The sequence below is a fragment of the Cricetulus griseus genome, chromosome 5 (assembly GCF_003668045.3).
Source record: "Cricetulus griseus strain 17A/GY chromosome 5, alternate assembly CriGri-PICRH-1.0, whole genome shotgun sequence".
NCBI lineage: Eukaryota > Metazoa > Chordata > Mammalia > Rodentia > Cricetidae > Cricetulus > Cricetulus griseus.
In genome coordinates this window covers 161338025-161356226 of record NC_048598.1, presented here as the reverse complement: position 1 = coordinate 161356226, position 18202 = coordinate 161338025, and the positions used below count along the sequence as shown (strand labels likewise).

At 39.4% G+C, this 18202-nt stretch overlaps 1 protein-coding gene across 2 annotated transcripts in view; it reads right to left on the bottom strand.

Annotated features, from left to right (window-relative positions):
* Znf277 (zinc finger protein 277) overlaps window positions 1-18202 on the bottom strand; it is a 111671-nt gene that overhangs the window by 10663 nt on the left and 82806 nt on the right. For both annotated transcript variants that reach the window (XM_027419728.2, XM_027419729.2), the window contains 3 exons: window positions 8399-8490; window positions 4166-4276; window positions 3364-3496 (listed from right to left, as the gene is read on the bottom strand). In XM_027419728.2, coding sequence (XP_027275529.1) covers window positions 3364-3496; window positions 4166-4276; window positions 8399-8490 — 336 coding nt within the window. The remainder of the gene's footprint in view (window positions 1-3363; window positions 3497-4165; window positions 4277-8398; window positions 8491-18202) is intronic.

Genomic DNA, 18202 nt, shown 5'->3' with positions numbered 1-18202 from the left:
CACACACACACACACACACACACACACACACACACACACGACAGAGGAACAGATACATCTTTCAATGGGAAGGATTTAAAGGACTGTAACAAAACTCTTCAGGCCAGGAGCCTACTATTCCATGTGGCTTCATATACTTAAAATAAAATAAAACACTCCAAATGATAAAAGCCATAACAGAAATAGATTCCTTTTGAAGATTCTGGGCTTGAGGCCTGAGTGCCTTAGAACCATGTGGCTGGAGCCCAGTGATGTCAAGCAGTTTGTTGTCCCTGAGGCTAGAGTATTTGACTGTGAAGCTAAGGGAGATTGTGTCTCTTAGCAGTTACTACTATTCACTGAACTCTAGTTGAGGGAGAAACAAAGCAAGATTTGAGGAACATGGTCCAGACTGTGCAAAGGAGAGTCAGTGTGTTTGCAAGTCTGTTACATCAATAACTAATGTAAGTTATTAGGCATAGAAATTATCACACCCAAGAGGAAGCACAACACTTGTCAATTTTCTCAGTTCGGAGGGAAGTTGAGAACAGCTTCTTTTTGTTCTTGTTCTTCCTTCTTTGATGACACTGGAGAGCATCTTACTAGGTTATCTGGGAGGCTCTGGAGATGCCAGGAGTGTTTGCAATGAGCAAGAAGCTCCATGGTAGATGGTCATGTTACTATTCACATTCCCCACAGAAGAGGTCAAATGTTGATTTTTGGACAAGAGTCTCATTGAATGTGCTCACACCAGCCTCCTATTCCAGCCTCTGAACTTTGAGAGTAGAGACCTAATCAGCCACCCTGACTGCAAAATGCTTCCTTCTGCCCGTCGTCTAGTATCTGGAAGGCACTTGAAAATGCATGGAGAGCATGAAATAGACAGAAAGGACACACAGCAGACTACTAATACAGCTGTGTCATTTGCCCATGTCCCCTGAGGAATATGACATGAATGTCTCTTATTATTTTGCCTTTGCTTTTTTAAAAATAAGGTTTTATCATTACTCATCACTTAGGCAAAATTTTAGAGAATTTATTCTTCATGTTAACAACTTGTTCTTCACATTAAATAGTGTTCATTAACATGTCTAAAATAAGACTATAATGATTCTGAGAAACTGCTGGCTCTAATTTTTCTTTAATGACATATTAATACTATTTGGAACAGTCTCTTATGTGCATATCCTAAATATTATTATGCTTTTTCCTTATAACAAGACTAAGCACCCCTAGGATGTCAAGGCTGACATGTCTGGTGGGTATTCCTTAGTTCAGAGCAGTCACACATCTCAGGGACTTTGTTGCTTTCTTCTGTACCTTTCAAAGGTATTTGCATCATTTCAAAAATTCTAATGCATAGAATATACTTTAATTTTTTTCCTGATCATTTTCACATTTATTAAATATTTATTTCAATACTTGGGCTAAAAATGCTATGATTATAGGTGAGAATCATAAAGCAGAGATTAAAGCCAGCTTTATTTTCGAGTTTGTTTCAAGAGAAGAAGCAAGGGTGAACAGGACATCATAACAGTAACACTTCTGAAGAATACAACGAAGGTACCAGCGTTATCTCAACCATGTGAAGAAAGAAAACAGAGTAGTGGGTAACCGATTTACTCTGGTGATGTGAACCTGTGAGAATGACTTAATTTCACACTATGCCCTAGTCTCCTTATCTATAGAGTAGGCTTCATACTAAGGCCTGTGTCCTGGGGATGTGGTTAAATGTGATCTAGTATATAGACACCTCTGAGAGTGCCCAGCCCACAGAAAGATCTCTGTCACTTGCTGTCAAGTTGTGATTTCATTTTCATTTCATATTTACTAAGACCATGGTATTCTCTTGAGCTAGGAGTTGCTACAGCAAATCTGTGGTTAGTACAATCCATCATGTTCCCCCTGGGGACAGCTGGCACTCATAAACAATTTCAGCTTGACAGCCAGTCACACTATTTGATGCTCAGGGATTGAAGTATCACACTTTCTTAAAATGCCAATAGAATATGAGTGTGTGGGCCCTTTGAAGTTTCCCTCCAAGGTAAAGACTCCAGCTATACAGTGTCTCACTAATTCGCAGCTCTTGCATCTTAGTGTAAAAGGGCCCCGGAAGGAAGAACTATTAAATTGCTTTCATAGCAGCTGCATGCCCCAGCTAGTGCTGGAGTGCACTTCCTGCTGGAGTTGGGCTGGGCCTTGAAGCAGCTTCGCTCTAGGAAGTCATGACTGAATGGTTTTAAGAAAAGATTGAAGGACTCAGAGGGTGCCTTTGCCTTTGGCTATTGGTAAAACATTTGTAGGAAAGCCTGGCGAGTTCCCAGTCAATCTTTAAGCACATACTAAGGTTACTTCTTGAGGAGAATTTCAGCTTAACACTATATGACTAAGTTTAAACACATTAAAAAGTGCACATCAGAGCAGCGGTTTCCAATATAAACCATGTTACTGCTTTCTGCCCAATGCATGAAGTAGTGGATAATATCCAATCAGTCTTCCCAAACCAACAGACTTGGATTTTAGTGTACTTATATTGAGAAGGAAAACAAAAACAAAAACAACCTGTGCTTCAGAAAATATCAGAATCAAAACTCAAACCTTTTATCTTTCTGTAGAATTACTTACTCCTTTTCTAGTTATGGGTAGTATGTTTCGTTATATAAAGTTAAAAAGTTGGAGGATTAGGGGCAAGCCTGGTAGCATTATCCAGTCATTATGTTAGTCCAAAATCCTCTCCTATAATTTTAAATAACCCCAGTGACTTTGTGTTTAACTGAAGACCTCTTCTTTTCCTCAAAGAACTAATCTACAGTCAGCAGCAAATAGGGTAGAGACTTTGGGCTTTAATGAATTTAACATCCTTGGCACGGGCCATCAAAAAAAAAAAAAAATCTTGCATAGTAAAACGGAACAGTCTCTCTGAAACTTAAAAGAAGCTAACACAAACAATGACACAGGTGCACATTTTATTTTGAGAATAAGGAGAGGATCATTTAGTAGGGAGATGGGAGAAGAGTAAAGACATTGCTTTTAAAGAATTATCTTGTGTGGCACCTAGCACATCCAATACTCAATAAATGCTCTTAAAAACAGAACACACAAATCTTTGGCCTCAAACTGCCAGACACTACAAATGGGGAATGGTTCTAGTTACTAATACACTGCGTTCAAGAGATAGGGCATCTTTATTGTAGACACATCTGTCAAACCTAAGACAACCCATCAAAATTTGCTTTGTAAACCACTGCTAACTCCTTGATAATGCCTATCATTACCTTGCAGCCTTTGTACAATTCATTCATTATTCAGACTTTAGCTGGCCTGTAGGTAGATTTTGTTTACAGCATTGTAACCAAATTTTAAACTATGAAAAGCAAGACTTACCAAGTAATTGATGACATAAAATCGGTCATAGTCTCTGTTCTTTGGGTTGATCCTACGATGCTGTTTTTTCCTCATGTGATCTTTAAGTGTGTTTTTGTCTCTGAAGGTCTTCTCACAGTACAAACACTGTAAACTAAAAAAAAAAAAAAAAAACACACAGATATTGCTAAACGCATCTTGAACAGTTGCAAGAACCCTATTTTTAAATTTAACATTTATTTGTTTGGGTTACACAACAAAAATGAGGGTAGTATGGTCCTTCCACGAATCCCTTCCCTTTATACACTTGGCTTTGTAGAAAGCATGCTATAGTTTACTTTGCTGTAGTCTAAACTTGGCTGTTTAGTTGAAACTGTGCCAAGGATTGTTCTCTGTTTCCAGATTGTAACCAATTGCCTCCTGCCCCTGTAGGTATGCCATGATGGTTGTCATCCCTGGGAACTATATGCCAAAATAAACCCTCCTTTCCTTCCTTAAGATGTGAATTGCCAGGTATTTTGGTCATAGCAATGAGAAAAGAAATTAGTATGTAGATGGTGAGGACATTTTTCACGATATAACTTAACATGGTATTTGGCATAAATCATGTATTTTAATGCAAAAAGTTAAAAGCTCATTAGAAGAAGGCAATATAATGTAGACAATATACATACATACCAAAAAATCGTAAATTCCCACAATGTAAGAAACAAGTAATTTTCATTTCTTTAATTCTAAATTAATTTATTAAAATAATTTAAAAAAAATTCAGAAGTATCTAAGATTAAATTAGGTTTAGTCTGTTTCATGAAAGAGCACCTACTTGTCCAGTTTCTTCTGTAATGTGCATAGGAATTCAGTGCAGTTTACAATGTTGTCTGGCAAACCAATATTGAAAGCATGTTCTCTGGCCATGTGGTTCAACAGAACGGATCTGTGAAGGAATATAAACAGATTCTATTGTTTATAAATAATTTTAGAGCAAATAATTTCAGGCTAGGAATAGCATTTATATAATAACAGTTAATCAGAGGGTAAGCAAGTAGTAAACACTGACATAAACACTGAGCCTTGTTCTAATGGGCATGCTAAACAACATGTGAACACACGTGTCCGTTTTCTGACATTGCAAGGATTAGACTTGGTAGGAACATCAGATCCTGTTCTTTAATCTAGTAAATAAGTGATGCTGCCTCTGCTTTTCCAACTCACTATGAGAATGGTGGTTAATTTTAGACATTAACTTTCTGGGATAAGGAATACTCAAGAGCTAGGAAAGCATTTGGTGTGTGTGGTGGTGAAGGTGTTTTCACAGAAGACTGGTGTGCATCTGAGTGTAGAAGCAGGAAGCCTGTTTAAGAAAAGAAAAATTTAAGAAAAGCAGTGCTTGAGAGAAAGATGCCATGAGACAGGATTCAAGCAGAGGAGTTTTTATTAGGGAAAGTGACCATAAAAAGGGGAAAGGGGAGGAGGGAGACTGACCTCCTGAGACAGGAGAGAGGAGAGAGGAGGGAGGGAGGGAGAGAGAGAGGGGCAGGGAGAGAGAGAGACAGAGAGACAGAGAGAGAGAGAGAGAGAGAGAGAGAGAGAGAGAGAGAGAGAGAGAGAGAGAGAGAGAGTCTCTGTGTCGATATTTAGGGGCTGGCAATCCAAAGATAGTCCTACAGGAAAGCTTGCTACAACTGTGGGACTACACAGCCTCTGTAAATGTGTCAGGCAATTCCACTACTAAATCTTCTCATGCATTCCCTTAGCACACATGTTGGTTCCGTTCCTTTGGAAAATCTTGACTAATACAACGGAGAAGAAAAGAGGCAACTGGCTCATGCAAGACGGCCTTTTCTGTGACATGAGATGTTGGATGTCTCCCTACTACCGAATCACACAGAGACATGGACCCACTGTTAATGGATGCTACCTGCAAGAGTCATGATAACCTGGAAGCACAATGACCACCATGTAGACTAGCTTCTGCACAAAAAGAAACTTGATCTCTAAATTTAAATTTATTTTTAACTTACATGCAAAAATATGATGTACATGATTACCGCTTACCATATAGTACTTTGGTATCTTTGTTCTTTAGCTTTTTGTGGTATACAGCACATTAGCACTAGGTACAGTCACACTATTGAGCAACAGCAGCACACTAGACCTTTTACTGCTATTTATATATGACATAAAAATGCTGATCAACTTTTCCTTTCCCACTCCCCTTCCCAGGCACTGGTAGTCACCACTCTATTATCAACTTCTACAACCTCAGCTTTTTTCTGGACTCCACATATGAGTGAGATCATGAAATACTTGTTGTTCCATGCATGGCTCATTTCACTTGGTATCATGCCTCCCAGGAGGTTCATAACTTTTTATAGAATTAATAATATTCTATGATATATATGTATCACACAAAAATCTTAATTTTTATAACTTAAAAGAAGCATATGGGGCTTTATAATAATATAGGGCTTTATAATAAATAAAGGTGAGAGTTTTAGGGAATGTATCAATATGTATATCAATGTCAGACTGTGCATAGTTTATTTTAAGTTTATTTTATGTACTTTATTCCTCCAAAGTATTTTCTGGATTTTTTTCCAAATAAAGCAACCTTTTCTCTATGAATGTTTGTTAATGCTTTTTGTTCATGATATGAAGGGGCATATTTATTAATCTGTGGTTAATAAGCCACCTTGTCTAATTGTTAATGATAACTTATAAGTTCAATTAAAAGTATTTGTTGGGTATTTCACAGTGTCAGACCCTCAGTGTTCTCCCAGGACATCTTACACATGGGCTGTAGGGCAGAGCCTATACTGTGGAAGACTCCAGCTAGAAAGAGACTGGGAACTTCTTATAGGAAACGGGGTGTGTGGATGGATGGTAGTGGAATGATGCACTGAGCCAGGAATCTTCCTGTACCCCAAATCCTTGAGAGAACTGGATCGAGTTCTTAGGATCCAAGGAAAGGGCCCAAATACATGTCTAGGACTTCTAGGATAAGTTGCAGATACCTACTATTCCTATATGGAGTCAGAAATAGCAGCTGGCTCAAGGGTAGATAAGTTGGCAGCTTTTCTGTTACCCCAAATTATGGATCCAAGGTCTCTGGTTGTTATGAATTATACTGAATGTACCATGGGAGCCCATTCCTCCCTCAACCTCTGCAGATTAAAGGTCTGGAGTTAAAGTCTAAAATCAGGAGATGGGACCTACCTAAACCAATGGCTAGTTCAAGGAGTATGTGAGATAAGAGATATCCCAAGTCCCTATGAACAGTGGCATCTGGAGTCTAAGAGAGTGGATTCAGGGGAGTTGGGGTAGCACTGTTCTTAGGACCACTTTATATGTTCCACTGGAGCAAGTCCCATGTCATTTTAACTCTGAGGTCTTTCCTAAGAGGATGCAGGCCTGGAGTCTGATCTGCTCAGAGTGTTTAGACTAGCATACAAGTTTTGAAATGGACACAGATCCAGCAGATGGCTGAAGAGCTGCAGGTGTACTGGGATGCTCCCCATGGTTCTAGCCTCTGCTGTTCACTCTGAATGTGTTCTTGAGGCCTAGTCCTCCTTTAACTCTCTGGGGCCTGCCAGACAGGCATCTAGATATTGAGAGCGAGGGCATGACAGCACACAATGTGAGCTCCACTCTGAAGGGTCAGAAAGCTTGAATAGTTTTCTGCCTTGTCATCCTGCTATCTTCCCAAGGTTTCCATGCCCATTTAAGACCTGGGAGGGTTGAGAGGCTGCAGACATTTGGACGAGAGGTTATTATGGTGCTAATGGTCTCCATGGGGCCATGGGTTCTGGGTTGGTGATCAGATTGATGTCCTTCTGGTTTTTATTGGGTTGCCTAGAAGTGGCTCAACTTGACCAGGACTTCCTGGGGATTCCACACTTGACATTCAGGAACTGAAAGGGCAAGAGGTATAGGTAGAGTTATCAAGAAGGGGGTTAGCTTTCCATTACTGTGATGGCTAATTTTCCTGTCAACTTGCCTGGTTAAGGAAAGGCTGTGTAGCTAGTAAGGCATTATTTGTGAATATATTTGTGTATTTTCATAATTATATTTTTCCATTTTCACAATGGTCCGTAAAGGCATGCAATAATTGTGACTATATAGTTAAAACGCTCTAGATAGAATTGAAGTTTTACTTAAAATGTTATTTCAAACACTTTATTTTCAAATAATTTCTTCTCAATTATTCCTCAGTAGACTTTAGAAACAAACTTTTCTGTCTCCTTCTCTGGTCTTACCTTCTTCCCCCGTTTCATCTCATACACCGTCAGATCTTTACAGTTCTGTGGTCTGGACAAATGGGATTAAGTAAGAGGATGGTTGTACGAGAGGCCCCACTGAATGATGGAGTGAGCTCCATGCAGCTGCTCCTCCCTGACAACACTAATGACCAAACAGCTTAGGTCTAGCAGACTAGAAATTCATAATAACTCAGAGTACTTATTTATAAGAAAGATGACTGGACTATGGCAGGAGCTTCGAGCTCAGCGGTGTCTTAACTGGCTCTCTCCATTCCCCTCTGCAGATCCTCTCTGACTTTCACACTGCAGCATGGGAGTGGACACCACTAAAGGGTGTCACTATCAGCCCTGCCTGGCAGGTGCTGCCCAAGCTCTCATCACAGAGTTCTCAGCTGACTTAGAGAACAAAATCTCCCCACCTGAGCATGTGTCCCAAATACTCAATGACTTTTTTTTTTTTTTTTTTTTTTTGAAACACTGCTGCTGCTTAAGGAAAGTTCAATTGTGGCAAACACTACACACTCGATAAAACACCTCAGACAATCTGGGAAGGGAGATATCGAGAAGCCTTTTGAGAAGTTATGATATAGCTGGGGGTTTTAGAAGACCATATGCAAATGTAAGCCTGTATCAACACCCAGAAAAGAGCCAAGAAGACCTCAGAATGGAGGCTAAGATGAGTTATGATTTTATGTAGGGTTGAGGTTTGCTCCAATCCAACTAAAAAAAACCCTTTAATAAAGGGCAGAGATGATGTATTGGCCCAAAGCATTTAAGATAGATAGAGAATGGCAAACCTGTTTCCACGGAATTCCTCACTGCAAAACATACACACACCATGAAAGCTCGTATCATTTCGCTCTCGCTGTTGCTGATCCAGAATTTCTTTCTGCAAATTATGAAAAGATTTATGAGGTTATCTTTAATGTTTGCAGTAAGTCACTGAGAAATGCCAGTCTGAATGAGAGGAAAGAGGACAAAGGTAATGTATAAAAGTTGCTCATACTTCAAATTTCTTTGTTCTTGTCTTGACATTGAAACTTTAAGTCTAAATCAGTTTTCTCCAAGGGTGTCTTACTGGGAATTCAAATCTCATTCAAGGGTAGGTCCCTGAGCAGCAGTAGTTGGACAACATAAAATGAACTCAAGGTATTTTGAAAGTTTTGTTTTTTTTTTGAATCTCACAATACTTTGTATGGACATTTTTTTAAAAATTATAGATCTTTTGCTGATACAATATGTTATATGATTTTGTTTTTATGGGCTTTCTGTGTTGAGTAAATGTGTGTTTCTCAGCATCTGTATGTGTTTCATGTGCTTTTTCTTTGACCCCCCCATGTTTGTTTATTTTCCCTTATTTGTGCTGTTTTACTTTTTTATTGTTGTTTTATTGTTCAATTGCACAAAACAAAACAACAACAGAAAACAGAAAACCAAAATAGTAAAAATATTGCCTCACATTACTATTGACAAGATTAAATTAAAGTTTAGTTAGCATGGTGGGGCTTGCCTTCAACCCCAGCACTCTTGAGGCAGAGACAAGTGGATCTCTGTGAGTTCAAGGGCAGATTGGCCTACATAGCAAGATCCAGGTTGGTCAGAAATATATAGTGAGAGGCAATCTCAAAAACAAACAAATGAACGAAGAAAAGATCAGATAACTTATGTAAGTGTTTAAGCTGTACACTCATCACTAAATGATGAATTTTAAGGTTGTTTCGAGCACATCAGTTCTCATCATAATTCCCATAATCTCTGCTAAGTGCTGCTTGTCTTATCTTCTGAAAGGTCATGAAATCTTTGAAGTTTAAAAACAGTCATGATGTCTTCTTACATTTTATTCCCATGCTGCACTTCCTTATAACAGGGGCTCCAAACAGAACTTCATAAAAGCCATTTCATTCTACAAAAACTTAAAGGATAGCACACAATGAGCTGTAGTCTAGATTCAAGAACACAAACACACCAAGGCTATCTTGGAAGCCAAGCTCTGTCTGCCATTTTGGTGTGTGAGGTTTTGGGAGCCTTTGACCTTAGTGGCCGAGCTCTCCCTCCAGCCTTAAGAAGCCATCTTAAGGAAAATCAATTCAGCAAGTGTCTGGCTTCTGCCATAATAGAATAATGGACATCAAACCTGCCCTTTCATGAGAAGCTACTGATGGGGAATGTACTGTGTATGTTCAACTTATTGATTATTGAATAAAGTACTTGTTTGGCCAATGAGACAGCAAGTTAGACGGGACTGGAGTCAAAGAGGATTCTGGGAAATGTAGTAGAGAAGTGGTGTTCCAGGCAGGAATTGACATACCAAGGAGACTCATATTTAAGAAAGGAGAAACAGAAGTATCCCCTTTTTCCCCTCCACTCTTCCTCCAGCAGCACAATGTGATCCACTGGCAAGGAGGGACGCCAATAAGGCATCCAATAAGATAAGTCGTATAAAATATATAGATTTATGATAATTGAGGCTGAGCTAACAGATGAGAATCCTAGTCATTGGCCAAGCAGCATTTGAACCTAATACAAGTCTCTCTGTGCATTAATTGGGGCCCTAACTTGGGCGGGCAGTTGGCGTAAAGCACACACGTGGCAGTGGGACTCGGCGGCTTTTGGTGGAAAGATTTATCGTAACAAGCTACAATAAAACTAATTTCTGTATTTAGTTTCTCTATTTTCAGGCTTTGGATAACAGGATAAAGCTGTGATCTTTGACAGAAAAATTAACATATTATTTATCTTCTTCTAGGGAATATTTTTTCAAACAGGATAGATGAAAATCAACAGTTACCTTACTAGACAGAAAAAAAAAAATAGATCTCAGGATGCTAAGGCAGATAGAACTCATAGGACAAGCAAAAAGAACTAATTCTGTGTAGAAGGAACCCAGGAGTCACATATTGGGATTCTTCTAATAACTGATTCAACACCAAGCTACATATGTATATGACCTCCTTCTATTAGGTCGACAGAGAAGTTTCAAAGCTATGAAACTTCAAGGACTATAGAAGTTGCAGCATTGGAATATAGTGGACTTTTGACAAGTAAATGCTTGACTTCACATTCATGTAGTCAGCAGATATATGAAGGGTTGGGTTCCTGATGACAGCAAGTGGATGCAGATAGAAAGCAAGAAAATGAAAAGGAGTGAGACTAATATATCAGACAATTAAAAAATTCTTGAGACAGTTATTCTATATAGTTCAAGTTGAACTTGAATTTGTGATCTTGCCTTAGCCTCATAATTACTGGGGATGCAGGAATGAACCACTGAATAAAGCTTTGATGTTTTTAATCAAGTACTTCTTACATAAGGTTGAAATTGTTAGTAAGAGAGGTACTACTAGAGAAAATTGATCCTTTAAATAGTTTGACTGAAAAAAATTTCAACAAGCATTTCAAAGCAGCATATTAACAATTTTGTTAGCAGCAGCAGCAACACAGCAAAGTGTTAATAATGTCAACTGTGGTGACCTAATATGGCCGGGCATGCACTTACTTTATCTGCTTGTTCTTGTTTAACTCAAAGTCTCTAAACTCATGACAAATCCACACCTTAATGCACATTTCTCAATCTGTGATTAAATTCATCCAATTCTGTTAACAGAAAAAATCTTACTTAGCCTAACAGTTTCTTCATTTTGATTCAGCACAAATATAAGGGATTTTTATGAGTCAGTACCCGAGTGATACTAAGCCATCACAAGTTTTCATTGGCTACAATTAAGTTGTTAGTGGAATCTTTATTGAATAACCAGAAAGTACTAAAGGGATATGTAAACTAGTTAACTAGTTTATAGGATAATAAATCTGAGGCAGCACAAAGTGCCCAAACCAAGCTGTTCTCTCATATTTTGGCTCTGGAACAATCTTGTGCAGTGGGACACTGTCATCTGCAGTAGTTACAGTCATAGTAAGACAGACTGGGTCCTGAGAGGACACAAGGTGTCCTTGGGGTTGGCACAGTCTTTATAACTGGTAATTATTTTCAAGTTAATTTGATTCTCCTTTCATCCCAAATTTCCTCTTCTTTTATATCTCTGATTATTTCTCAAAGTTTTCCCAGTGTGTATTCATTGTACAGAATGATCAACTCCACTGTGGCATTTTCATGGATGTATGTAACATACTTCGATTGGATATATCCTTCTAAGTACACTCTTCCCACTTTCCTAACAGATTTTCAATCTCCTTCTCTCTCTCTGTTTCTCAGCAGGGCTATCTATGTGGGTCTTCTTATGTCCTTCAGGCTGGTATTGAACTCCTGGGCTCAAATGATCCTTTGCCTTAGAATCCTGAGTATCTATAGATGAATGCTGCCATGCCTGGCTTTGCCCAAATTCTTTGTAAGATCATTCCTCAAAGCTGGAGAGATGGCTCCAGCTCTTACAGAGAATCTGAATTTTGTTCCCTGAACCTAGGCACAGGGAGGCTCACAACCTTCTGTAACTCTAGCTCTAAGGGATCCAATGCCCCTGGACTCCAAGAGTCCTCACATACTTGTGTGCATGTACAGAAATATAAAACAACAACAATAACAACAATAGCTCCCCTCCCCCCACAAAAAACAACCCTTCAAAAGACTTCCCATGCTCGTGGATTGGCAGAATTATTAACAGTGTGAAAATGGTTAGAATGCCAAAAGCAATCTACAGACTCAATACAACCCCAATCAAAATTCCTGCACTATTTGTTCATTAAACTAGAAAAAACAATACTAAAATTCATATGAAAGCATGAAAACCTCCAAATAGTCAAAGACACTGGTAGCAGAAACAGCTGGACCCATCACGATACCTGATGTAAATTGGTACTATAGGGCCATGGTAACAAAAATTCTTTGATACTGGCACAAAAATAGGCATGTGATCCAATGGAATAGAATGGAGGATGCAGAAATGAACTCACATATTTATAGCCATTTAATTTTTGACAAAGCTGTCAAAAAACACAAATTGCAAAACCACATTTAACAAATGGTTCTGTGAAAACCAGATCTCTTCATGTAGAAGAACGGACCATCTTTAACCAAAATCATCAATTCAATATGGATCAGATCCTTAATGTAAGACCCCAAACTCCAGAGCTGCTGGAACAAAGCAGCACAGATGAGCACTTCTGAAAAGGACACCAACCATACACAAAATAACTGCAAGAACTGACAATCAGGATTGCTTGAAACATAAAAAAGCTTCTGTTCAGTGAGAGAAAGGGTCACCAGAGTAAAGAGAAAAATCTTGACCAACTGTACATCAGAGAGGGGACTAATAACTATAATATATAAAGAGGTACAGAAATTAAATGACAAACCTCTGAATCATCCAACCAATAATGAACTGAACACTGTTCTCAAAAACAAGTAAAGAAGAATAATCAACCAACAAATATTTGAGAATTGTCCAGTATATTTATTCATCAGGGAAATGTAAATTGAAGCCTGACATTCAGACATTCTATCTCCTCTCGTTCGAAGAGCTATCATCAAGGACACAAATGACAACAAATAATGCTGAGGCTACACTGCTGGTAGAATGTAAGCTTGTGTTGCCTGCAAGGAAATAAATATGGAATATTCCAAAAACTTTAAAATGGAGCTTCTATATGACTCAGGTGTATCATTCCAGTTATTCACCCAAAGTCAACTGACCACTGAGATCCCTGGACATCTATGTTTATTGATACATTGTTACAATAGCCAGAAAATGAAGACTACATGGTATACATACACAATGAAATTTTATTCAGCTGTAAAGAAAAATGAAGTCATGACATTTTAAAGAAAATAGGTGGAGCAGCAAAAATGTGTACATGTAGCTACTGTTTAAGAAATATAAGGTAAGCCTATGCAGTTTTAAATTCAGCTGTGCTAAGTTTCAAATATTTTACTAAGTTAAAACCAGTTATGGTCAGACTGAAAATTAATTAATTACAGAAATATGACCTTACCTAGCCACCTGTGTGCTTAAGGCAAGTAACTAAAACAGACAGACCTCTAATGCTTCAGAGACCTGCAGAATATGGCAGTTAAAACATGGTTTTAAAAGTTTATAATATCAGATAGACTGCCAGATCCTGACAGTGACCCAAAGTCTCCAAAAAAGATTATGAGGCACCCCAGTTCCTGCACCTGGATGATGACAATGCTGACCAGTGAGCGAGATGCTTAGATGTGATACCTGCTGTCTGCCAGGACCTGGCCAAGACTGTGGACAAAGCTGCTGGACACTGGAAAATTGATTGTTCCCCTTTGCTAGACAAAACAAGGTCAGTCTTTTCCATGTCCTTCTTCCACAAAGAGAAAAAACTCTTACCTTATAGGCCTGGCTGTTCTTTGATACTTCTGCCTCCAATGCTAATGGAGAGACTTGGGTATGGCTCACTGTATATGGACTGGCTTCTAACTGGCTTCTGTCACTTTTTTAATAGATTTGAAAACTGTATAAAATTTACCCTTCTCAGATCTCTAAAATATAAATGGTTGTCAACTTGACAGCATCAGGCAGTCAGATTCATTATAGACTATAGTCAGCATGTTAGCTGATAAAGTAGTGACTATCTACTGTTCAGGCACAAGTTCAAGGTTTTTAGGTTTATTTTGGTTGTCATCTAAGTATAAACTTAAAGGGCCAAAGGCACCTCTGTCCAATCCTTACCTGGCTCTCTGGACAGAAGAAAAATGTACATGCTTCTAGCCCAAATCTGTAGTTTTTGCTAGGACTCAAAATTATAAATATATTCCTGCTGTTTGAAAAGATCCAGATATCTGCTTTTTCTGTACTGTGGACTTCAGTAAATAAGTTTTAACTTCTGTTCCTAGTTTAAACATGTCTTAAACAGGTCTCTGCTTCTGGCAGACACATTTGAGTATTAGTTGCTTACTACAGGCTGTTCCTAAGAAGACTTCAAGCCCTGGACATGCTGTGGATGTGAACCAGTCCAGCTGATGTGGACACCCCTGTCTCTGCAACAGAGTCTGCCAACCAGAAGCTCCTGATGGAATCCCCATTGGCTAAATTCCTTTTTTTTTTTTTTTTTTTTTTTTTTTTTTTTTTGCATTTGACTAGCTTTTGGGTTCCTAACTTCATCCCAAAGTCAGCAGGAAGTAGAATGGGAATGAATTCGTTGCCCATTTTCCCTGGTTGAAACGCTAAGTCAGAAGGAACTCCCTTACATGGAGGACGCCAATATCTCTCACTCCCTGATGGGGAGGCTGGAGAGACAGCAATTCCATGATTGGAATCTCCAAAAAAGAAAATGGGGGAATTAAGGGACCAGCTCCCCATTTCAGCAGGCATAACAGCCTATCATGTGCTTGTCTGACCTTGTCTTGGCCACTAGGAGGTCAGATGCCTGCCTCGTGGCAAGGAAACAATCAGAAGTTAGCTGGTGGTGCTATGCTTTACAGCTCTGGGTGTGCTTTACGGATAAGTGCACAGCAATGACTCACAAAGGATAACAACCACCCTGGGAGGGCCTATGGGCCATAACAATCAGTTGATCAATCAACACAGGGCAAACCCTCCAAGCCTGGAGGCACACCAATCCTGAGCCTGTGTGTACCCCTAGACACTCCCCTTACGCTGCCCTATAAGATCTCTATGCAGATGCTTCGCAGGGTCTTTTTAGCCATCCTCCACGGTGGGTGGATGAAAGACCCAAGCTAACATGGGGTTAGCTGGTTAAACAACTACACAATAAAACCTTATGCAGTCTGCATCAAGAAAAAGAAAGAAAGAAAGAAAGAAAGAAAGAAAGAAAGAAAGAAAGAAAGAAAGAAAGAAAATAGCTGGAACTGGAGAGCATTATGTTAAGTAAAATAAACACAATTTGGAAAAACAGTACTGAATTTTTTTCCCCATATGTGGAAGCCCAATTTTGACTCAGACTGTGTGTGTTGTGTGTGGTGGTTTGAAAAAAAAAAAAAATGGTCCCCATAGGGAGTGGCACTACTAGGAGGAGTGGCTTTGTTGGAGTGGGTATGGTTTTGTTGGAGGAAGTGTGTCACTGTGGAGACAGGCTTTGAGGTCTCAAATGTGCTCAAGATACCACTCAGTGTCTCAGACTACTTCTGTTGCCTGTGAGTCAAGATGTAAGAACTCTCAGATCCTTCTCTAGCACCATTTCCGCTTGCATGCTGCCTTGCTTCCCACCATGACGATAATGGACTAAACCTCTGAACTGCAAGTGAGACACCACAACAAAGTGTTTTCCTTTATAAGAGTTGCTACGGTCTTGGTCTCTTCATAGCAGTAGAGACCCTAACTAAGACAGGCATCATTGGAGGGGAGGAAGTTCTTAAAAGAAAGAGGATGAAGGGACAGATAGAAGGTAATTGAATCCTTGTGACTTGAAAGCAGACTGGAACACTTTTTGAGAGAAAGGGATCAGCAAGATGGGGACAGGAGAGATGGGGATGGGCCATAAGGGAGAGGTGAGTTGAAAAAGGTTTAACAGTACAATGATGCTTATGCATGAAAATTCCGTAACGAAGCAGTTTGTTTACATACTAACTTAAATATTAGAAAAATCCTAGATGTTAAGACATGTTCTATTCTACCTTTGCAACATACCGGTTTCTCACCTTGATAACAATGCAAGGAAGGCCTCAGAATTGTCAGTAATAGACACAGGGGCATGCGGCTCTACATAAAGGGGTTCTCGGTCCTGTTTGATGAACTTCAGCCTGTGTTCTTCCCATACTTGGCTGTTGTGATTCCAATAGTGTGAAGACTCTGCCTACACTTTTGTGGCTATTTTCTCAATGTCTCATCACTAATACACTATTTTCTTTAAAAAAATGTGTGGGTTTAATTCCTTCTTTTGCAACTTTATACATGTATACCTAGTCCATTCTGTTGACCCTCGTCCCTACCCTCTCTCATTCTTTTCTACTTTTGACATCATTTCCTACAGTTCCTATGGTGGTTTGAAAGAAAATGGCTCCCATAGGGAGTGGCGTTATTAGGAGGGTGGCTTTGGAGTATGTGTGGCTTTGTTGGAGGAAGTGTGTCACTGTGGAGGTGGGCTTTGAGATCTCCTCTGCTCAAGCTACACCCAGCACACAGTTTACTTCCTGTTGCTTGTGTATCAAGATGTAGAACTCTCCACTCTTTCTCTCAGCACACTGTCTGCCTGCACACTTCCATGTGCCACAATGATGACAACTGACTAAACCTCTGAAACTGTAAATCATCCATTAAATGTTTCCTTCATAAGAGTTGCAGTGGTGAGCTAGGGGGTGGTGGTGGTGACACACATCTTTACTCCTAGCACTTGGGAGGCAGATTTGTGTGAGTTTAAAGCCAGCCTGGTCTACAGAGTGAGTTCCAGAACAGTCAAAGCTATACAGAGGAAACCCTGTCTCAAGAAAGCAAACCATCAAAAAAGAGTTGCCATGATCATGGTGTCTCTTCACAGCAACAGAAATGCTAACTAGGACAGTTCCCTTTCCCACATTTCATGTCTCTGTTTTCTTTTGTGATCCACTGATTTTAATCAGGATTATCTGTGTTATTACAGGTTTAGAACCATTCATTGGGGCCTGGTGGTATCACTGTTGGGTATATAATTGCTAACAATGATTGTCCCTCCCCAAGAATCCATCAGTAGCCAATAATTCAGAAGGGAGGGCAGGGTCCAATGAACCTTACCCTGATCCCTGATTGCAACTGATAGGCCCAGTTGTTAAGGAACCAGGTTTTTTTGTTTTTTGTTTTTGCAATGGCTCTATTATACCCGAAAGACAGCATTTCATGGTCTTTCTCCCTATTTTCTAGCTCTTACATATTTTCTGCTCTTCTGTGATTTTCCCCTGAGCCTTAGAGAGGGTGATATTGACATAATTGTCCTATTTAGGACTGACCAGTCAGATGTCACTTATTTTATATACTTTCAGCAGTCAGAGTCCTGCATTCACCACCCTTTATTACTTGGAGAATTTTCTCTGATTAAGGATAAGAGAATAGTATTTGTCTACTGCTATTGTTGCGTAGGGCCTAAGACATCTCCAGCCATAGATTTTTGACCAGGTTTACAATATCAGGAATGTATTACTTCCTGTGGAGTGGGCCACAAATAAAATCTGAGAGATGGTGGGTACCACCATAATAGTTGTGCCGTTATTGCACCAGTAGGCTTATTTTACTTGGCAGGTAGTCACTGTTTATAGTTTGTAGAGTTCAGAATTGAGTAAGATAGCTGTGATGGCTTTTCTTTTCCAGCAGCCTGCCCAGTACCTTCTGGCATTATGAAAGTAACCAGCAGGGAGGAAACTTACAGCTCAGTTCTACCTCTGATCTAGTTCTGGTAGGCAACCAAGAAGAATGAAGAGAGCCTGCATTGTTTTGCAGGTCTCTGTGGGCTTCCTAACCAATAACTTAGAAGTGTGCACCTCACATTTGGCACTGGCATTTTTGGTAACAAGAGCAGCATTATTCAGCTACACAGAATAACTCCTTGATTTTTTATTTATTTATTTTTTAACATATTTTAAAATTGGTTTACAAATAATGCTTTGTTAAAAATGTATCTTTTATAGATCCATTGTTCTATTTAGCCCACTCTCAATACCCCACAACATCCCCATCTGTTGCCCATCTATCCCC